Source organism: Motacilla alba, chromosome 4 (assembly GCF_015832195.1).
Source record: "Motacilla alba alba isolate MOTALB_02 chromosome 4, Motacilla_alba_V1.0_pri, whole genome shotgun sequence".
Lineage (NCBI taxonomy): Eukaryota > Metazoa > Chordata > Aves > Passeriformes > Motacillidae > Motacilla > Motacilla alba.
This window is the reverse complement of record NC_052019.1, coordinates 22513756-22537877: the sequence shown is the minus strand read 5'-3', so window position 1 is coordinate 22537877 and position 24122 is coordinate 22513756. Positions and strand designations below refer to the sequence as shown.

General features: G+C 36.4%; 1 protein-coding gene across 4 annotated transcripts in view; it reads right to left on the bottom strand.

The window, feature by feature from the left end:
• Positions 1–24122, bottom strand: part of KLHL5 (kelch like family member 5) — a 48149-nt gene that overhangs the window by 1985 nt on the left and 22042 nt on the right. For all 4 annotated transcript variants that reach the window (XM_038134401.1, XM_038134400.1, XM_038134398.1 and 1 more), the window contains 8 exons: positions 20109–20245; positions 19107–19303; positions 11420–11632; positions 6511–6697; positions 5379–5603; positions 4904–5066; positions 2151–2363; positions 1608–1779 (listed from right to left, as the gene is read on the bottom strand). In XM_038134401.1, coding sequence (XP_037990329.1) covers positions 1608–1779; positions 2151–2363; positions 4904–5066; positions 5379–5603; positions 6511–6697; positions 11420–11632; positions 19107–19303; positions 20109–20245 — 1507 coding nt within the window. The remainder of the gene's footprint in view (positions 1–1607; positions 1780–2150; positions 2364–4903; positions 5067–5378; positions 5604–6510; positions 6698–11419; positions 11633–19106; positions 19304–20108; positions 20246–24122) is intronic.

The following is a 24122-nucleotide window of genomic DNA, read 5'->3' as shown; positions in this document are numbered from 1 at the left end:
CTTTATTCTTTAATTGCAAACAGAATTCACTTCTGGCAAGACCCTTTTCTGCTGAGATTCTGCTGGACTTGAACAGAGGGCAGTAGTTTCTAACACTCCCTTTTGCTTCCCCTTTTAACTTTCATAGTATTCCAACATATGTGAATAGCACACCAAGTGGTACAGAGACTATCCTGAAGACAAAAGCTGTTTATGCCAACTCCCCTATTTCTTTTTTTCCCAGGAACAATAGACTTTTATAGAGCTGTCTGTGGCTCACAACCTTCACCTGAGAAAATTCCACTGCCTACTCCTGAGTTGTGTGAAGATGAAGAGGTGGCAGACTGCTGACACAACGAGAGAGGGAAGGTACGCAAATATTTCCTAATCCCTCTGGGAAAAGTTTGAAACTCTCCTACATACTGGGATTGTGGCATTTAGTGAGACATAGAGGGTCAAGGCTAAGGATACAAAGGTACATACAGATGGTCACCACCTAGACATGTGAGATTCATTTAGATGCAATGGTGAGAAGCACAGTTTCTCTCCTCTGGTGAGAAGCACTTTCTATCCTCTGATACACTTGTTTTTTCTTTAGGAGGACCAACAATGCCATGGGTTATCATTACCAGTACCAGTGAATGCCCCAAGCTCTGATGATCCTCCTTGATGACTCGTGTTTCAAGAGCTTGCAGCAGTATGAAATGGAGGGAAATGGACAGCTGAGGGTTTTTTGTGTTCCAGGGATCTTTATAAACAGCAGTTTAGTTCTCTTTTTGAATTAAGAATTTGGGGCTATTACAAGAATAACATATTCAGGTGGCTCAGAATTCAGTAGCCTAAATACTGGTGTCTGATGCTGCTACAGATGAGCTTGGACATTCATCCTGGTCTGCAACTGGACTCCAGGAGGGCCTTGGTGTCCCATAGAGTCTGTGCCGTATCTGCCAATCTTTTGTGGATGTAGACGCTTTAGGGTATCTCAAATGGCATTAGATACCAAAGGACAGCCAGCTCAGGATGTCCTTGTGTGTGCTCTTCCCACAGACAGACACATTCCTGGAGCTATATAAAAGTAACCAAGCTCTCAACTGACAGTAATAGTTTCTGAGCATGAACTGTAGAATTGTTTTTATTTTAAAGCTGCAAAAAGAAAAATGGGTAAAGGCTTTCTGGAACCTGCATACAATGTACATAGCATTCACCTCAGGAAGGGATTATTTATGAAAAAAATGACCAAAACCATTACAAAATAAATGTTGAGAGACACATTAGAGCTAAAACTAATCTACATTTATCATTTATCTTCAGAACAGCAAGTCATGTAAACAGAATCCTTTATGACAGTTTGGGGAATGTGGCAATACATTTTATTAAAAGTAGCTGAAATTGTCAAAGAAAATAGCTATACTCTTGCAACAGGAAGGAGGGCAGTTTATTGGAAATTTAACAACTGTCTGTTCAAGAGAAGTCATCTCAAGACGGTACACAAAGGAAAAAAGGAGACTCACAGCAGACTAGTAAGAAACTGCTTTTTAGAGAAGGAATATTTGAATTCTCCTTGCAAAAGGAGGCATATTTGGAATAACAATATTAATAGTAGTGTATGGTCTGATCAGAAACTATACCTGTGTCCATTCATTTGTCTGGGGATCATAAGACTCCACGGTATTAAGATATGTTTGCCCATCATAACCTCCAACAGCATACAACTTGTCACCAAGAAGACACACTCCCACTGCATCTCTGCTAATGCTCATAGAGGCCACAGCAGTCCACATGTCTGTTTTGGGATCATACCTAAAAGATAATTTGTCTTATGCATTAAAACTGTTACCAGAATTCAACAACAAAATGTACTGGAATTGATCCTGTCAAGGTAGTAGAAAACAGGACAGTACAGATCTGGGTGTCAACTTCAAAGGACTTTCCCCCCTCAATTCCCCTCCCTTTGAAACCGTTCCTTTAGTCATCTGGTAACATAAGTCACTACTAGCCAGGTATCTACTTCATGCTACTTTCCAAATAGTCACACAACCATATATAGCTGCTCTTACTACATTTTGTATGTCTAAACATACCATGTCTAAACATACCTCTTTCCATAAATCACCTGACAGACTAGCACTATTAGAATCCCATGGCAGGATATGCCTCCATCAGGATATTACCTTTCTACGCAGTCTGACAGCCTGGACGTTAAGTTGGATGCTGGAGCATCGTGACCACCTATTGCATACAAGAACCCGTTCCAGGTGGTTACACCTACACCACCTCTTCTTTTTGACATCTGAGCACAGAGAGTCCATTTGTTTGTATGAGGATCAAAACATTCTACTGACTTAAGACAGGAACTTCCATCTCGACCACCAACTGCATAAAGCCTATAAAGCAAAACAAATAAAAAAAATCCAAGAAAATAAATGTTGTCTGAATAAGACAGTTTCTACTGAAACATGAAGGATTTCAGGTTTGTTAAAAGGGGAAGTTTAGAAGGGGACTTTCAGTAGACTGCTCTGTTGTGAAAACTCAGGCAAGATTTTGCTCCAATTTTTTCCTATTGTAACAATCAGTGCATAACAACAATAATTTACAGAAAATATCTTACACAGCACTTATATTCCAACCTATGCCTATAGCTAACAATTTCAAATTACATAAGTGATTTGCAGGGTCAGAAGGACAAATTGACTAGTGGATCTGTGCATGCACCGTCTCTACCCTGCCTCATCTTAGGCACTCAAGTGCTTTTCTGGACCCGGGTTTTAGTTCACGACTGACAGCACTACCTTAAATCCCTCACACCCACTAGGTGGCCCAATTTGCTTAGTCCTAAGAAAAAGGTTTCTAGCACTTGGTATGAAGGATTTAAATTATTTGCAAGGGCTGGCTGAAATGAATGAAAAAAATTTGGTTTAGGAGGACTCAATCACAGACGAACCTTTAAAACTAATCAAATAATCAAACTTCATAAAGAGCTTATGAACAGAATTTATGAGTAATCTAGGCATAGCAGCAGACATGCCCAGCACTCTTATTTGGAAAAGTAGGAACACAGAAGCCATTCTAAAAAGGAAGCAATGCATTAGAAGTAAAATCCAGTGAGAAACCACCTGAAATGATTTCAGAGCCTAAGAATGGCTAGATAATCAAACAAACATTAGATACTGTAGATAATGATAGTGTGAATTTACAACAGTTACCATGAAGCACTATTCAAGATGTCCTCCGTTTAGGTAATACTAATGTTTGGTTTTTTAAATATACTGACCAAGGAACTTAAATACAAGCATCTTGTAAATATAGTTGATCTAGTCCTTCTCAGTAACAATTTTAATAAGCTTTAAAACAAAATCCACGGAAGTTTCTTCATTTAGTAGTACATCTTGTTTAAGGTAAGGAATATATTGAAGGTTTCTGTAACACTCTGTTGTAGTTCCATAAAGTTCATTACTAAAATCAATCCTTTATGCAACATAACATTTATGAAGCTCCCAACTTTACCTCCCCTCAAAACATGGAGAGAGTTTTGATCATTTATGTAGTGATTTCACATTGTGGACACTGAGAAAACCATATTAACTTCTCTATATGAAGGTTTTTCAGTTTTAATCACTGAAACTTACCAAGTTACAGAAAAACATTATAGGAAACTGCAGAAGTTACTGCTCCTGCATCTGAAATGCTGCATGTGTTTTAAAATGGCCAGCTGTAGTGATCTTTTGTTGTTGCCTCCATTAAGAGTCTGGGCAATGTTCTATAATAATAGGGAAATGTGAAGCTCTAATTCTGGTGCTTTTCATCACACCTGAGACCTGCTGCTGAATATATAGCAAGCTTAAGACCCAGCTTAGGTGTTTGAGACTGCAGTTCCAAGGCAGCCAAGGCACTCTGCTTGCTGGTCGTTCAAGTACATCCCTCCTTCCTGTAGGCAGTGAGCATTTCCACTCATTCTTGGACTGATTCTATATTTTAGAAAACTCTTTGTAGGTGCCTTTCAGAAGTACTAATTTACCAGTGACTAAAATTAAAAGGCTCCCAAAATTAAAAAAGTGTGAAAAAACTTTTTTTACCTGACAGCATTCAAGTAGCTCAAGGGAGACGAACAGATAGCACATAAGCAGGAAGTGAAAATTTGTGGACAACAGAGGGTAAATATTCTACCACAATACTACTCAGAAAATCAGTAGCTTTTGCCTGCTGTGTCACCCTGGCAAAGCATGGCTTGCACCTCTCTCCACTCCCAACGCAGGGGCACTTCTTTACTAAGAATTGCATCTTTGACTGCATATGTGCATACCCAGGTGAAACTCAGCTTAATTAAGGGTGAAGTGAGAGACTGAATTTGTTAATTTAGCTTGAATTGCTAACATAGCTTGGTTAATCATTGATTAGCCTTAATATATTTAGTGCTGATGCAGTAAGTGCATTCATAATCAGCAGCTCCAAATCTGCATTTCTGTAGCTTCAAAAAACCACACTGTGGGTCTGTGATTGTTAAAGTATTGAATGCAACCAAACTTACAGCACTGAACTGCTTATAAACAGAAATTAGACCCAGCTGCACCCAGCCCCTCTGATCTCTGGGGACCAGCTGGAATGCAAGGGCGATTATTTTCTGCCAAATTTCATACTGTAATGCAGCAGGTTCTTGGTATAAGAAAGATTTTGCCATACTGAAGCAAGTCCAGCTGACGGTCACTAGGATGATGAGGGCCCTAGTACATTTGACATACAGCTGTAATGCTGTGGAGAGGCTTGCTTGACCCAGCACAGTATCTCTTCAGTGAATGAAAGAACTTGGCTCTTAATGCTAATAACTGGTATCTATCAAGAGAAATTATTAATAGTCATTTAAGATGGTCTTTTAATTACATTAAAATAATGAGATTTTAAATTTGAAAACAGAAACTCCTTCACATACTTTCCATTTAATATTGCTACACCAACGGTGCTCCTGGGAGTTGACATGCTAGCTACGAAGTTCCACTGACGAGCCTGTGGATCCCATCTTTCTACTGTGTTCAGGTAGCTCCAGCCATCATGTCCTCCTACGGCATACATGGGCCCTTCCAGTACAGCTACTCCTGAAATGCAGATATGAAAACAATTAAGAGGAATAAAGATCAGAAAATTAAGAGGAATAAATATCAGAATTTCTTAGTGTGCACCACAAAACTGAAAAGAAAAAAAAAATCCTTTTGGTAGCTGATGCTACCAAATACAATGATCAGTATAATCTGAAGGAGAAAGGACATTGCAGTTGGCAATAAGCAGTTGGCAGCTAAGCAAAATTTCCACACCCTCCTCCAACTTTATTTCTGAATGTTTTTTTGACCAATCCTAAACCAGGTAACCTTTAAAAAGTATGCAGTCAGCCTTTACACAACTGTACATACCAAGACCGTGACGATGAGTGGACATCGGTGGCATAACACTCCAAGTTTTTGATCTAGGGTTGTAGCACTCCACAGTATTCAATGTTTTCAGTCCATCTCTGCCACCAACAACAAACAATTTATCATCTAAGACTGCAACTCCAAACTGTAATCTTCGTCCATTCATGTTTGCAACTGGAGTCCATGTGTTGGTACGAAGTTCGTATTTTTCAATGCTTGTAGCTCCTGAATGACAATATATGCAAGTTACATATGGAAAAAGAAAAAGTTCTGAAGTATTAGGATAGTTTTTATTTTAGCAATATCTTGATTCCCACAAGACACTATGATATCCTGCGGCATATTCTTAAGTCTGTGGAGACAAATAGTCTTTTTTGACTTCCTTGGCGTTTACCTGCACCATTACAAAGGACAGCTTTCTCAGTGCTTTTCAAGACAAAAATCAGGTTTTGTAACTGCTTTGCAGAATCAAGCCTTTAGAAATAGAAATATTAGAAATATAAACCAACCATATGGAACGCAATCACATATTGAAATCAACTGCTTTGTAATATTAGACAAAAAAGCTGATGGTATGTGACATGAACTACCAAGAAACAGCTTTAAAACAAAAAATTAAAGAAAACACTTTCTCTGCTGTAACTTTTCTAACTTACCAGATCCCTTCTAATTACCATTAAAAAGTATGGAATTTTCTATGAAAAAAATAATCCAAGTAGTTGTGACATAACTATTTAACAGTTAGTCAAAATATTTTTGTTGTTTTGGCTTTTTTTTAAGCATGTTTAAGTCACTTTTGTGGCCTTTCAGACCTTTTTTTCCTTTTCCAAATTACTGCCCCCTCAAGTAAATAAAGATTAGTTTGTATTCAATGAAACACTTCACTACTCAGAAATCAGCTATGCCTACGGTAATTTCAAATCAGAACTCTAGATTCCAGAATATTTGCAGCAGTCTCAAAGATATATAGGCCTTTTTAACCGAATAAACAGTATACACTTTAGATGTTTCATGTTCTGTACTGCTGAATCCTTGAATTTTAGATTTGACAGGCTGCAAAAAAAACCTATCAAACATTTCTTTTAAAAAGAACCAAAACAGCTCATCAGCTAAACATTACATAAGCCAATACCTTTTGTTGCATCCATTCCTCCAACTGCAAACAAAACGCCCACTGTAGATTTTCTAGGTTTGGTGCGAGGGCTTTGCAACATAGGTCGTCTCTCTGGCAACAGATGGTACTTCATTGCTTCCATAATGAGTTTTTGACATTCAATGTCATCCCTAAAGAGTGCGTTGTTCTCCATGTCTGCCAAAAACTGTGAAAAAGAAAGAAAATCAAACAAGCTGCATTGCTACAAACCACATGAAAAATAAAACCATGATTACCAAGATAATGTTTTATACAAACACCTTCACTGCCTGATTTAAAATATCTGTATTTTCAAAATGGTCATATTAAAAAAAAATAGGGTAGGGTGAAAATAAACTTCGAATAAATAGAACATTAACATTTTGAGGAAAACCATCAAATAAATAAATAAATAAATATTTAAAGAGGAAGGCCATCTGATCTTAATGGATAATTTAAGCTTAATGGCCCAAAGGAAGGAAACATAATATCCTTGAATTCCAGTGCTGTGCAGGAATGTTCAAGAAAATGGAAACAGGTTTTGGGTATGTAAGTCAGTTCAACCTCATGCTTTTATTCCCAAATTCACCCAATGCAGAGGCCTGTAAAAGCCCTTTCAGCACATGCTGAATATTTTAATATACATTCTGTTCCTCACCCTGACAGTGACCAAGATCACAGTGTATCACTTATAAAAGCCTTTGTTAAAGTTTTTATATCAAGCTTGCAAGCAAATTTGGCAACTTTTAAATCTTAATTATGAATTAAATAAAATTCAACTAAAGACTACTGACAGAAGTTTTTAAGTTCAAAGATTCTGGAGTGGTTTGTACTCCATATTTATCAAACTGCAGGAAAAAATTATTAGGTTGAGAGTCACATTCTAATTATTAGAAGTCTGGAAACTGGCATTTTTCTGAGCTGCACAACATGGCATGAATAACAGAGAAAAAAATAAATGAAGTGCCTCACTGGGATTTGGACATTTGTCAGAAAAAAGAGAGAGAAAAGAAGGCAGATGCCTCTGAAAAGCCAAAAACCAAACACTTAGTCCACAAACCCGAATGAGATGTCTTTATTGAGCTGTTAACAGCCAACTACTAACAGGTACAAAACTGCTGTGACATCAGTCATCAAAGTACTAAAGGGACTTGCTGTGAAACAGATGTGCACAATATGGTTCTATATAATAAAGCTGCCTTAGGGCTGCAAAGTGGCAAATATGATAATCATGTTTCCAGAAGGGATACAAATAAGTACAGATGGCTAAACCTGAACACCTCAGTATCAGGCAAAATAACACAAAATATGCCAGAAAACATAACTAACCATCACAGAGAGAATAAAAAACCTTTTCAAAGCCCTTCATCAGTGGTTTTCAGAAAAATGAGATTTCTGCAGCATTTCTCTAAGTGGCTGAAGTTCTCACTATTTAAAATAGCAAATGAAGTGTTTTGATGTAAATTAGTAGAGGGAACCTAATCTCATTCTTTACTTTCATACCTTCCATTGTTTGTTCTTTTGACCCAAAGGACCACTTGTATCACTTCACAGGGACACTTTGTGATTATAAAATAATAAACTAAAAGCTGCCTTTTAACTGCCAGTGTGCAATGCTGTAGAATTGAACATGGTTTAAAAATATATAAAAAAGAAATATATTAATTCCTATTGTCCTAAATCAGACACTCTCAGAGCTGCATGCGTGAAAAGTAAAGCTTGTACACAACATGACCACTTCAGACTTTCAATATATTTTTCTGATGGATAAGCAGCATACAGTATTTAAAGCAACACTAGGTGTGAATGTGAGTTCTGCAACAACAAGATGCAACCTACATTTTCTACAGTTTCTAACCCACTCAACCTATAAAGAATTTCTCACAGTACAGAGTCACAGTCTCTGAAAGCAACTTTATTTCATTAAAAAAGAAATGCAATCTAGTCTGCAGGCTCTTGAAACTAAAACTACTATAATTATTCCTCACTCAAAGAACTTAAAATGGGCTTACTAAAAGTGCATTTTTCCAGGTTTTGTTATTTACATAGGTCCTTGTACTGAAAGCATTTCTAACAGCATTTGCAAATGACATGCTAGCATGAAATCATAGTAACTGCAAATCTGATAAGAAAGGTAGTGCAGACACTCCAGTACTAAGAATTTCTGTCTAAAAGGGATCTGAGCCATCTTGTAATTCAGATTTTTCTAAATCATCTTTTTCGTTATTTATCAGAGATGTAATATTTGCCACCTCACAGCTTAAGAGCCAGACAAATATTCATCTTTAGGAAAAAGAAATGTACAAATATTTAGTACACTGCTTACACTAACCAAAGATGTCTACAAAGGATGCATAAAACCAACCAATAACACTAACAATTACTTACAACTTTTTTGCTTCCAGTGTTACAGTTTCACAGTATTTCCTGAAGATTTTTTAAAAGTGTATCTGCATCTCTGCTTGCAATGGTTTTGGTTTCAGCAAGTTGTTCAGTTTTCTAATTTAATTTTTTTCCAGTATCTTTAACTCATCAACCATAAAACTAAAAAGCTTTATTTATGCTATATTTGCTGTCAGATAGCCTAATGTCAACATGATCATGAAGAAAAACTTGATTCTGAAAACATTAAGATTGTTTTGGGCACTTCAAATAAGTTTACTCATCTACTAAATGTTTCCATATTAAAATCAAAGCTCTAACACTTTAATGTGGTAAAGAAAGTAATAAAAAGGTAACAGAACAATCTTGTTTTAGAAATAAGTATATATATGGAGAAGAGATGAAAAATTAAAAAAAAATAAGTAAAATACAATTTTGCTTCTCTATTTCATTTTGCTATGTTCCTAATCAGTTACTGAGTGGACGTAATTTGATTTCAGTATGTATTTCTGGGATAAATTCTGTGCTTTCAGTTTCTAAAGATGTTTCAATTACAGACAATTAAGTAAAAGGAATACAGCAGGGGTTACTTAGTTATCAATTAATTAAATGTTCAACAAAATTATTTCCTCCTTGCCAATTGCCTTACTCTGAATTATGTTTCTAGAAAAAAATGAATGACAAAATCAAGGCCATAACTGAGAAAATTCTGCTTCTGAATATATAATAATCACTATGGAAGTAAGTACTAAAATGCTTGGTAGAGAATCTTACTGTCCAGGAAGAGGACATCAGATTAGAAGTAATGCACAGAATGTAGTGCTTGTGATTTATCACTATGATTTATCTGAACTCCATTTTTCTTGTGTTTATGAATTTTACTTATTATTCAGGTTCCATAAAAATCGTATTTTCTTCATTTAAGAGAGAATTATCACTAAACAAAATGAAAATCATAAAGCAAAATCCTTTGACTATATAGTAAACACCAATATACAAATATTACTAAAGAAGATCCAGGAAGGAAAGATAAGAAAGGAAAAAACAAATAAAAACAATCAAAGTTTACAAACTTGCTATCAGGTAGTGAGTCACAGAACCACAAAGTAAGAGTTGGAAGGGACCCACAAGGATCATCAACTCCAACTCCCAGCACCCCACATGATGTCCCCAAGGATCACCATGTGCTTGAGAGCATTGTCCAAATACTTCTTGAATTCTGTCAGGCTTGGTGCTGTCACCACTTCTCTGGGGAGCCTGTTCCAGTGCCCAGCCACCCTCTGGGTGAAGAACCTTTTCCTAATATGCAACCTAAATTTGCACTGATACAACTTCACACCATTCCCTCAGGTCCTGTCTCTGGCACCGCAGTGAAGAGATCAGTGTCTACCCCTCCTGCTCTTTCCCTCAGTTGTAACTGCACCAAGGTGTCCCCTCAGTGTCCTCTTCTCCAGGCTGAACAGACACCAAGTGACTTCAGTCACTTCTTATACTTGAGGACTTCCCCTCAAGGCCCTTCACCATCTTTGCTGCCCTCCTTTGGACACTTTCTAACAGCTTTAGATCCTTTTAACATTGTGGTGCCAACAACTGCACACAATATTCAAGATGAGGCTGCACCAGCACAGAGCAGGGGGGGACAATCCCCTCCCTTGCCTGGCTGGCCATGCTGTGCCTGATGCACTCAGGACAGGGCTGTCCCTCCTGGCTGCCAGGGCACTGCTGACTCACATTCAGCTTTCTGTTGAGCAGGACCTCCAGATCCCTTTCCATGGCACTGCTTTCCAGCATCTCATTCCCCAGTCTGTCTGTACATCCAGGGTTGCCCCATGCCATTTGCAGAGTCTGGCACTTTTCCTTGTTAAATTTTGTATAGTTGGTGATTGCCCAGTCCTCTAATCTGTGGAGGTCTCTCTGCAAGGCCTGCCTGCCTTTGAGGGAATCAGTATGAGACTAACAAGAGTAGTCATTCCTATGGGACTAGAAAAACTGTAATTCCCAACTATTTAAACAAACTGAGCCCAAAGCTTCCTCTACATTTTCTGTTAATCTTCTCCAAGAAGGAGAAAAAGTATTGACTGGGAAAACAAGAAGTATGCAGTGATGGCCTATCAAGAGTTAACAGAAGAAAAATCACTCCAAACAATTAATTCAAATTGTGTTTCCTAGCTATTTCCACACGAAGGAAATGTAATGAGCCAAATAAACCGTGCAAGTTCCATATAGAAGAAATTTTAAAAGGACATGGCTTCTAGTGACAAAGATATCCTTCATAAGCATTTTTATAGGCAAGAAAAACAACTTTTTCCAGAAGCTCCCCCCCTTCTTCTGTCCTAGGATCAGAATATGCTGCAGTTTACATAGACACAAACTATCATGCCTATACAAGATGCTAAATTCTTACATGCAGCTCTAAAAATCCAGATCACTACAAATTTTATGGTTTGTCACTATCAATATAATTACACTGCAGACATTATGCTCACTGTAACCATGGTATAAACTAGAGAGGAACTGAACAATTTACTTGTGGAGCAAGCAGAGGCAGTCTAATGTAAGCCAGGAGTTTACTGAGATCTTTCCTTCTCTGTTCCAAATCGTGTCGAACCCACGTAAGTAGTGCATTCAGTATAGTTTCTTCATTAGGAATATTCATGTCATCACTTGCTAAAAGCTTAGCAATTTCAGTGGCTGGCAATAACAGAAATTCCTGATTTCTAATTACTTCCATGAAGTTTTCCTGAAAAAGAAAAGTATTTTAATAGAGGCAACATCATACTTTGAAGACATTTTATGGAACATCTGCTGTGTCCTCCCCTCTTTTCCCTCCCTTCACGCCATCTCTCAGTTGTCCCACTGGAGTACTGACTTGGGAGGAAGACCAAAAAAAAAGTTTAGGTACTGAATGATTTTTATCCCTGATCATTTCCCCAGCTCAATCATTCAGTCCCACAGACAGATGTGCTGAAACAACTGAGGGAAGTGTACAGACAGACAGACAGAAATGAGCCATAGGTTGTGGGTGTTACTATCTTGGCACTGGCAAAGTGAAGAAATACTTTCTGAAGTACAGTTAAAAAAATGCAGTTTGTTCCTGCTGTCAAGCAAAGAGCACAACATGCTACAACAATTGGGCATATGTAACTGTTTTCATTACTGCTAGATGAAAATGTGGCAGTAAGTTTTCAGAGAAAATAAACAACACTAACAATTTTATTGTTGATTTTAAACGGATTATTTTAAGTTTATTTGACTGGGGAGCAAAACTTACAATGAATCCACAATATTACACATGCCTTGCTACACTAACAATATTTATTCTGATAGGATTCAATCTTCTAACTTTCATCCTGTCATTTTCAGCAACAAATCCTTACTCCAAAATAAGAAATTCATAATATGTAACATATCCTACGCTGATATCTGATTACTTTATAATATGAGGATTTGCAGCATATTCTGTAAGGATTCTGATCAGTTTAAGCTGGAATAGCAGAAGTATGTAGAAACACGATCAGCACCATGAACACACAATCAGCACCATTACAGTGAAAAACCTGGATGTAACACAAAAGGGTGATGTTATTTCTATCCCATCTCCCCATATACCTTTACAAGGTAGCAAAGCAAAGCAAGCAAAAGCAGAAAAGTAAAATCACAACATATTCTTTTATTTTGGTAGCTCGAAATGCACCTAAATTCACACTCAAAACTCAGAGTAGCTTCATGATGATAACAATGTTACAATCAATTTATTAAATGCACTAGATAGCCAGCTAATGGGGTGCTGGTTTTGGTCTGCCATCACATGCACCTCTAAAACACCTGGAGAACAAAATGTGTTAAATCCACAAACACAGAAGTCTAAGTGGGCCTAATATGAAAATCAGCCTTAGTGCCTTGTTTAGTGATTTAAAAAGACAGAATTGCATGCTAATAAAAAACCTGTAGATTAGAAGAACATACTGGAAAGAAAAAAGGATTTTTAGGTCAAAAAAGGGGAGAAGCTCACAAGAAGAAGCATGAAATGCACTGCAAAACAGGTCTGAATTTAGTATTTAAAGTGGCAACAAAAACAATAGTACAGTTTGGCATTATGCATGCAATGGGCATCATGACAACAAAGCAAAAAAGTTAAAACTTCTTTTTTATTGCTTGGTCTAATGCTTTCAAAGCTATACCTCAGTACTCCAAAGATACTGACTAATAAAAAAAAAAGCTGAGCTAAGAGGAAAAAACTAATTAGGTGTAAATAGTCCATCTTACATGAAAGCCAGATGTACAGAGGATGGCTACAAGATTTATAAGGGGAAAGATCAAAGTTACTCCACTCCATGGGTAATTCTGGAAATCAGGAAAATAACTCAAAATGCTATAGGTGTACATAATTCTACTTGCGGATAGAATTTGGAAAGAAAACTTTCACATTTAATATTTGAAAATATTTAATATTTGAAAAGCTTTCCTACAACAAAGATCCAATTGTCTACACAAAAAAGTATTTCCAAGTGAGAGCTATAGTAGAAGGGATATAGAGTTGTCTTTTCCTCTTTAATTAATTTAACTATTTGTATTACAAACTAAAAGTTAAATTTAACTTTTGAAATTGAACTTATTCAAATAGATGAATTAAAATCAGTGAAAGGAACTGTACCAATATTCAGAAGCACTACACATGCATTGCTATTTATTTCACTCTGATATTAAATGCCTGGCAGTAAAATTGAATCTTAGAAGTGATCAAAATTATTTCCACAGTTTAAACACACAGTTCATAGGAATTCATATTCCACTGAGTAATTTGTTTCCACTGGCTGCTTTTTTGTTGGTTCTTTTTCCTAGAGAGTATGCAAGCTGGAGCTGTGCTTTTAGTTTTGCTGAATGAACAGGCAGTGAGCTCTGACAGAGAAGAACACCCAACACTTACTACCTTAAACTTTCCAAACTGTCTATCCAGATCACAGGAAGAGGAAGGGGGAAAGCACTTGCATGAAAAGTTCTTTTGTCTCTGGAGGCAACAACAAGCTGATCTTGCATAAGTCAGTCAGGGATCCTCTTTGGAAAGCTTTTTTCCAACTGGATTTCATCACTTCAACAGCTGTTATGTGTAAAAAGCCTGATTTTCCTTCTTGTTGCTTGCAGACCACTGCTTTCTGATGGGAACAAGTTCAATTTCCTCTTGCTCCCATTCTACTTTTAAAGCAGAGACTCCTTTTGAGCAGAGTATCAAAGCATTCCACTGGGAATACAGGCACTCTTTGTCCTATGTCTGTTTTTTTTTATAACCAGAATCTGAAAATTCCTCTTCCTTCACAGACAGAGATTCTGAAGACAAAAAGAAGAAGCCAGTGTATCTCCTAGCATTCTTAACCTCGTCATTAGCCTTTTCTTTCCTTCTTCTTATGGGAACTCTCTGTGGAAGAACAGGATATTTCAGAGAACAAACAGTCTGCAGTTTCAATCCCTTTCTTTCTGATCCTGAAACTAAACAGAATTTCCCAACCCCAAATTAGCTCCTCAACGAGCTTGGAAACTTTGTCAAATAAGTAGCCTACATAAGCTGAGGCTTATGTTTTAACCAAGACAGGGACATGCAGTCCTCATGCTCAATGCTGGGTACTGCTCATTCATATCATAACCTCAAATTCATCCTTCAGCAGCTGCAGAGGGATTAATACTGATACTCTTAACCACAGATCTGCCTTGGACTTGGTACAGAACAAAAAATATAGGAGCACATAAAAAATAAGATGCCCTGATGTGCATTTCTAAAAGATACTTAATCCCTCCAGTGGGATGCAGTGAGGTGGTTGGTCTCCCTGCACACTGTGTCAGAAGGATGAAAACCTTGGAGAGCATCAGACACTTGCAGCTTGAGAGGGACTGAGGCTGCCCAACAGGCAGCTCTAACCACGGGGCTCTGCTTGAAGCCTGAACTTGGGTAACCAAAAAGCAAGAGGTGTTTGACTCACAGGATCTGAATGAGGGCAATCAGGAAACGTTATTTTGTCTGCTGACTGTTTCAGTCCACTGGTCAACTAAGTATGAATTCACTAAGAACTGAGTTATCTGACTGTTAATAGTCAAACAGCTGTCAGATACCACCTTCTTTACTTTTACTCAGATTTCACTGATGTGCTAAACAATCAACTAACTGAATACTTGCACTGTGTGCAGGGTTTGTTTAGAGTGCAAGTATTGCAGCTTGACTTCTCGTTGCACTGTTTCTGGATTCCAAAAAAAGACTGAGCAGCATGCAGAAACCCATTCAGTCTTGACAAGGCAGTACTGATCTATTGTGCTAGGCAGGACTGAGGGAACTTGAAAGACAAAAGTATCTTGGGTTTGCACAAGTGAAAAGGAAGTGAATGAGTATTTTCCAAGTCAGCTGATTACTGAGCAGGATATTTTGGACTGCAATTTCAGGTGCAAGAATGTAAAATCCTTGTTTTAGGCACTATCACAATTTTTGTTTATGGCCCTTTATGGACAGAAGGCATTTAAATTTCTCCTCTCTTCGTGTCCCCTACTAACAAAAGAAAAAACTGTCCTGACTACTGCAAGAAAAAAAGGACAAATTCTACCTCTTTCATTTTCTCTTCCAAATAATAACTCCACTATTTTTTGTTACCCAGCTACTGTCTTACAGAAGAAAGCAAATCTAAGTGTGCCACACATTTTCTTCTGCAGAACTACCTAGGTTTCTGTGCTTGGACCCAATCTATTACTCTGTTCTTTTAAGTTTTTCTTTTTATACATCCATTGGCTTGCTCAGAAATCACACGAATTCCAAAACTAACTTCATCTGAATCTTGTAATTCTATCACTGTTCACATACTTTCTGAAGACTTCTGATGAAAATCAAAATGACTTTTCACTCTGCTTTAAGCATGCATAGCTGATCAACAATGATTACACAGGGACTAACTCAGGCATCATCGCACAAAGTTTTGAATGTCTGCTCTTTCTTTTTTAGCTGTAAATCAGGAAGTTAAAATCTGGCTACTGAAGAAGCTACTGACATTTACCTAAGAACACCTCACTAGTCAACACAGATATTTCATGTTCTGGAAATAACACAGGCTAGCTTTTCCTCATCTCAAAGTATTAACTTCCCTTTTGTTTATTTTTTTTTTGTGGAAAAGGATCTATTGGTTTTCATTCAAGGTACACTATCAACTGTTTCAAACAAACAAGATGTCAAAAAGGGATGTTTGTTCTGACTTTTAAGACAGCAATAAAAATATGCAGAAAGCATTTTGTGCAAAAATGCTATTACAAATTCGCTAAAGCAAGCAGATACAATACTGGCCAGTCTAGTAAAATTCCTAAATTTATAACTGTATGACCCAAATACTATATATAAACCACAGCAAAACAGAGTAACCTTTGCCCAAAAGATATCTTTACTCAGATACATTTCTTGATTCTATCAACTCTGTTTTAGAATTGTGATGTGTAAAAATCAGAGATGCTTTTTATACAACATTAAATTCACTATGAATTGTTTCAGTTCATTTCATGTTTCACTTCATATATATTAAGGATTTTTCAAGCTTAAGTTTGTGTGTGCCAATAATCGACCAGTTTTGATAAACTGTTCCCTTCTGTCAAAACAATTTATCAACTGTCAACACAGTAAGCAATAAAGTAATGCAACACTTCAGTCCTTTTAGCATAATATAAAGAAATTCAACATTCAAATCCTTCTTCTTTTTTTTTTTTAAATCACAGATGCTTTCCAATGACTAATGTACTTTACTCAGACAGAAGAACCCTATTAACAAAGGTAGACCTAATGGGATCACTCACTGATTCATCCTCCAGTTTAAACAAATGCTCATTTCACCTGAATTTCAAACCTCATGTAAAAAGGTATTTTAATGAAGCAGGTAAGATGATTACAAACTTATTACATGTGTCATAAAAACCTTTACAACAGAGAAGTTGTTTTACTTGTAAAAATATTAAATGGCAATCAGGGTTTCTTTTCTGTCAAAGAAAAACTCCCAGAAAATAACATGTGTAAATTAAAATTTAAGTATTTTACACTATTCAATAACTTTTACTACAAGTATTTTAAAAGAACCAGAACTATAAACTGTACTCAGTATAATCCCACACTATTCTATGCAGCCCAATGCAGCATAAAAATAATTCCCTGTTTTAACAAAGAGAATTTTGCCAGCTACTACAGTTGTACTTAACCCTTACATTCTAATACTTCTTAATGGAAAGAGCATCAAGTACCTAGCACATACTAGTGTTGAACATTTTTCTTTTTCAAACATCTTTTAAACAAATGAAATTACTTGGGGATTTATTTTAATTGAAGATTCAATTGGACTAGACATTTCTACGCAGTTTCCATAACAACATTAATTTCAAAATAAAGAAGCTTCTTCTCTATTACTCATTATTACTAAAATTCAATTTAATGTCTCTGTTGGAACTAAACAACATTAAAAGAGGCCTTGGGAAAAATTCATCTAGCACAACTAATTAGTTTTGAAAATGGCTTTTTAAAATCCACCTAATTTGAATTTCATTCACATCAAAGCCTTTAAAGCAACAATTTTGCCACCGAAGTAAACAACAGCCAAAAGGCACAGAACTATTTTCCTCTGGTCTGAACAATAGATAGGTGCTGCAAAAGAATGGCTTTTAGGAAGTTCACAGCCCCTATTTTCCCTAAGTCATGAATTGCCAGTCAGAATACTAAGATGGAATGCCAACATTCCCCTTTACGGATGCATGAGTCTAATAATTCTTACTTGATCTTATTATTCTTATTCTGATCTTGGCAGTTCACTTTTAAAGGACATGACAATAGCCCAGACTAAAATACATGCTTATTCTGAAAAAGAACAAGTAGATCAGAGGAGGGAGCTGCTCTTTTCACATATTTTTTCTATCACTGGTCTCATTCAGCATAAATTCTAATACTCCTCAAAGGCATAAGCCACATTTACTTTACTGTTTCATTGCATATTCTACCTAACTGCAGTCTCCTTATTTTTGTTTCTGCAATAATGAAGACCAAGAATAAAAACATCTAAGTTACAATCTGCACCTTATTTATTGATCAGCCTCAGTAAATTTGTGTGTCCATGATATTAAATATCTGAGACATCCATTCACTGCAGGAGAACATTGTCTTATATATGGAAAAAAAAAACTATCTTAAACTGTTATACATACTAAACTAAATTAATTAAAGCTAAGAAGTAATTTAAATAAAAAAATGGTTCTAAACCAGCAAAACCTAAGGCAGCAAGAGGAAGAGCCACGGATTTCTAATACTAATTACAACACATAAATTACAACTCTTGGATTTAAGCCAATGACTTAATGGCAAGGTAATGCCACGACACACAAGCAAATTAAGTACTATCTTCATTCCCACATCTCTTATGCAGTATCTACATGCCCTCGTTCAGATCCCAAGAGCTTACTTAGGCAAAATTTCATCAACAAGTGAGCAAAATGCCTCACAAAACTGCAAAGAGCAGATGAACTGACTTGTTTCAGAGATAGTTCTTCTGCCTTCTTCTGATAACTTTACTAAAATACACTTGTGAGAAGAATAAAAGAACATTTTGTATTAAAATAAAAGGATGACTGTTAAACAGATGAAGTTTATTTAAGTTGGTAGGTCTGAATTTCTATAAGTTAACTCAAAAATATAATTGGCAAGTTTGTATTTAGTCACATATTACCTAGCCTAGGATTAAATTATTTGATGCCTGACATCCCATTCCTAAATTATTAAGGATGATGCAGAATCTATATTGCTGAATGCCCACATTCATAGCCCAAGTATATCTTAGAACCTGATTACTCCAGTTCATTACAAAAAATGAACTCTACACCTCCATTTAGTCATGTGTAATTTTGGAATAGGCGATGGCAGCTTCCCCACTGTGAAGTCTGTAGTTTCTGATTGTCAGAAAGAAGAACAAGCTTTTGAAATATGTCATTAAATGCATACCCCACTATTCCATTTCTGTTACAGGGCATCTGTGCTTGTGTATTTCCTTCCAAATCTAAACCAGCAACTTTGCAGCTATTTTGTCATTTTTCATCATGGGAACACATTCTCATTTGAAAACTATGAAGGCCTTCTCGGGGAAAAGCATTAGTACTATATTTAGAAAAACATTCTGTATTTTCCTTACTAAATAAAACAGATGATACTTAATGTAACAACATACCATAGTGTAATTGTGAGCCACCTTGTGCAAGTCAGTGCAACCCTGTGCATCAGCAAAAGATCGGATTCCAAGGCAATTGGATGGGTGAAGCTGCTTCATTAGGAATTTACAGCATGCTTCTACAACCTGAGAGAGCTGAAGAAGGCAGGCTGTAGACAACAGGCACTCAATGTTATCTTCTTTTAATTCAAGGCGACCTAGTAACATCAAAAAGAAAATCACATTAGTTTGCTTTTATAATCTTACAAATTCCCTAAAACTCCAAGGCAACAGAATTATTTACTTTAATGGAAGGCTTAGTAAACATCACCCTCAGCATTAGATAACTAATAGTTTACAAAATTAGTATCTACAATGATGTAAGGAAAGGGAATCCTAATGAGATTCCTTTTTTGTCATGGTACATTTAATAGATTCACATAATAGGTTTGTCATTATATATTTAATAGATTCACATACTTTATTAACTAACTGAATGTAGTATTATCAGAGAAACTTTATCCTATCAGGCTGTCTCAGGTAACAGCAATGAGACCTAACTGCTGTCTATAGCTTTCTCACCAGGGAAGGGGAGGAGAAGGCACTGATCTCTTGTCTCTGCTGACTGGTGAAAGGACCCAAGGGAATGCCCTGAAGGGGGTTAGGAAAAGGTTCCTTTTCCATTAAGAAAGGATTCTTCCCCCAAAGGGTGGTTGGGCACTGGAACAGGCTACCCAGGGAAGCAGTCGTCACAGCACCAAGCCTGACAGAGCTCAAGAAGCCTTTGGAAAACACTCTGGGACACATGGTGTGATTGTTGGGGTGCTCTGAGCAGGGTCAGGAGTTAGACTTTGAGAATCTTTGTAGGTTGCTTCCAACTCAGGATATTCTATGATTTATTTTTATTTATTTGTAAGAATGTAAATAATGTAAATAATTTGTAAAGAGCATTTGAAATCTACTAATGGAATACAACGCTCACATGAGGACAATTCATTAGATGAAATTCCCATTTTCAATTACCTGTATATGCATATTGAACCAGAGCCCACAATGCCTTTGGCTCCACACCTTCCATCTTGATTTCTTCCTGTCTTGCTTCCCTTACATCATTAGTGAACATGGCTGCAAAGTAGTCCGAAACAGAGGAGAGAACCAATCTGAGTACGACATGCAGCACAAAAGGAGAGAAACAGAAGAAAAAAAACCTTAGTCAACCTGATGTTTGTTAATTTATGATTCATTACTTTGCCCTTTGAAGAAACACTGTAGTGAGAAAAACATTTAAAAATTGACAAAGTGCTCCATGCTCTAGTTTCTCTCTATGAATAATGAAGTACTGATACTAAATCTACATTTGCTACTGATCTAAACTAATTACCCTTTCAAAGCTCAATGACTTTTAATAGCCAACACAGACATAAACACCCCCAAATCCACATAAATTGGAAATGAAGTATAAATATACATTATTAAAATAAAATTGAATCGATTTTCATTTATATTATGTTTGATACTTTTTTAAATGTGAAAGAATGACTTACTAGTCCTTTTCAAAGTGCTTTAAAATGCTTTTACTCTTGGTGCACACATATACATTCAATTACTAATACTGATAACAAAATTTATCAGAGTAAATGTGGAGATGATACAGAGTAATCTCTTTTTTGAGTATCTATTTAGCATTTTTAAAAATCCTGACTATTTTACTGTGTAAGTAAATATGTTAGTGCACAATGGACATTTCTTTGGATTATTGAGAGTAAACACTCATAACAATTAATAATGCCACTCTGCGAAATGTGGAAGAATTTCAATGTGTTCAGAGACTGGGGTAAAAGAGAAAATTATATGAGGTAGGAATATGAAACCTACCATAACTATTCAGGAGGAATAAGAGACCTCCAGGAATGGCCTCGTGGCTTAGATCAATTTTTGTGCTGTAGCAGTTCACTGTTGCCTTGCCCACAGGGATTTCAGTATAAATACATGTGGTATACATATGGATCTATACAAACAGCAAGCCCAAGAACCCAGCCTACTGCAAACACATTAAACAGTCCATATGCATACATTCAATTAATCTAATACTTCAGGCAGCTTATGCTGTGCTGAATCATTATACTGGTGTGTGAAAATGGCAGAGGTCAGGAACCACAAAACAGAGCAAAACTAAATGAAAAGGTGAGCACCAGAGCTTAGGGGAGAATTTACAGGTACATATATAAAGTAATGAAATACAAGGAGCAGTCTCTTAGTTAATTAACTGCAAAGTAATAAAATTTTGACTAATTAATCTCACAATATATTTTTCTTGTGAACTTTCTGATCATTGACCATTTGGTCAGGCTTACAGAAAAAAAGGGTAATCTTTTTTTTCTAGCTGCTGAGGCAACAGAGTAGAGTTACAATTGCATGGGAAAAAGATTCATTTTATTTTAACACCTTGTTTGATTGAAGTTTTGTAAAAGAAAAAAAAAGTTCTGGTCTTTTAAAGAAAAATTAAATTCTGTTATTGAAATATGAGAATTATTCTGTAGCTGACTAGCTAAGAAAAATCAGAACTTTCAGCCACGGTATGGCCCGGGCATCACTTTTAGGCATTTTAACCTCAGGTTTAATGAAATCTGCATTTAAATGAAAATACTGCCTCTCAGAGATCTATAGAAGTGGAGTAAATTAGAGAGTACATTCATGTAAGTATCAAGGGAGAATTTCTGCAACTGCTTTTGATGCTAGAATGAGATGACAAGACCAGATTTCTAAGTACAAAATAGGGGTTCTTACTGGAAGGGAAAGTGGTTTGAACAACCCAATTATCTCTGCCGGTCAAATTCAGAATTTAAAAAGGCAAAACAACCAACTTAACACATTCACATCTGACTGTTCTGACTTGGAACTTCTACACAGAACAGAGCTTGAAAAAGACAGGTCCTCTGCAATGGGAAACAGAATTTAATACTTAGTCATATCACAGTTTGGGGGTTGTTTTTTCTTTTTTTCTTCCCCCAGTGGTGCAACAGGACTAGGTAGCTGCACTATTATTTAGAACACCACACTGTGTACATTTTAGAAACAGCTGCTGAAGAAATGCCAAAAAATAACACGAGGGTCCCAATGCCTTCTATCAGAGGTTTGATATCAGCAAATTTCTCCCTGTAATTTCCAGACTCAAGAGTCCTCTGAAGGAAATTAACAGAAATGTAATCCATTTACTATTTTTGCAAAAGTGTTCAGATCCATGAGGAGGTATACATGATTTACAGTGGTGCTTTCCAGAGGGTGACTTGCATATGCTGACAGAGATGTGAAGCCCAGAAGTATTTTAATACAGGTAATTTGAAAAAGCACAAATTATCCTGAGAGCAGTTTTGCAATGATTTTATCATGAAAAGCCTTAGAAGAGGTATCTACACTTTTCTCTTAATTCAACTCATTTAGAAAAAAAAGTTCCTTCAAAGAAAGAAATGGGATTAAAATATACAGTGACAATGCATGAAGGTGACACTGAGCTAGAAGAAAACAAAGGCAGACTTTCAGCCAACTGGCCTTTTCTTTTTCCCACTAGTCAATAAAAATCAATTACTGCTATACACATGTGATTTGATATTCAATTGTCACTAAATACTGAAAAAATCTGGGTGTTTCAGTACATTTTTCTTTTCCTACAGGAGGCTCCAAGGCTACCGATGTCTTTAATTTCAGTGGTTTGTAATGATCCAAAATTAGAACGATCTATGATGATGGCTTAATATATTCTGAAGAGTTTTCCACTGAGAGCCAGTTAAACAGTTTAAAACCCGTACTTGTTGGAACTGCCACAAGCTGCATCATCTAGATAGTTTTCTAGGTCACCAAAGCAATTACTATGTAAAATGATGACAGCTACCAAACCTGGCAATTTACAGGTTTAGTATCTCCAAACTCGTCTCACCTGACAGAATGAAGTGATGCTGCTTAAGATCGGAAAGATAAAAGGGACTCTTCCCAGGCAGCTCTCTGTTTGTGGCTGTGTAACAGCTGAAAACCCTCCTTGCAAACTCACTGTCAACATTCACTGAAGTTGTAAGGTGATACTGAAGAGTTCAGGCTCTTTCAAACAACTTTCCTAAACCTTAGAGTACACAAGGCTCCATTTGCCTTCTTTTCTTAAGTCCCATCTCTTTTGTATTTCCATCTTTCAGTGTCAACAGAAAGAGACAATGGCTCTGCCCAGACTGCTGATTAAAGGATGTGGAGCAGGTTTTAAATGCCCTCTGGGCAGGAATTTACACACATTTCCCTTTTCTTACATGTATGTTCTAATCAGTGGGTTATTACTAAACAAAACAAGCTTTTATTATGGATATAGCAGTTAGCTGAATATAATAAATACGAACATAATAAATGGCAGATATCTGAAATTGCAGTGGACACAAAATAAACATGTTAGGAAAATTAATTAAATTATTTAACTCAAAGTATCCAAAATTTCCTTATGGAGCTGCAAGCTGAAGGGGTGGGAATATAATACATTTCTTCCTAGTAGAGAATGGTCCCCTTTTCCTACTTGCTGCTTGACTTTGTAAATAAGATTTAAGCTATAATTTCAGCATAGACAAGGAAGATTAACACTTTTGGAACAATTGAGAATTCCGTATTCAGAAAAATCATGACTATATGTGATGCTTTTATTTGTAGTAGACTCATAGCCTGAGTTCTTCAAATAGATACAAAACCTCTCAGAATTTTACAGTATTGTATTACCTGTGATTATTACCAAGGCAGACACCAAACTAATGTCTCTTTTCTCTAAAAACATACATCATGCACCTCACAGCACTCAATAAAAAGTAGGAACCGATAATTTAAAAAATACAGGAATTATTAAAAATACCAAGTTCAAAACTGAAAATCTGAATACTCCTCTCTATATATGAGTGTGATTAATATTAATAATGAAGAATATTCTTCCATACCAGCTCTTTGTGACCACATACTATGAAAAACTCTTATCTTTCTTATGAAAAAATAAAGGAAAACAAAGATGTCCAGTGT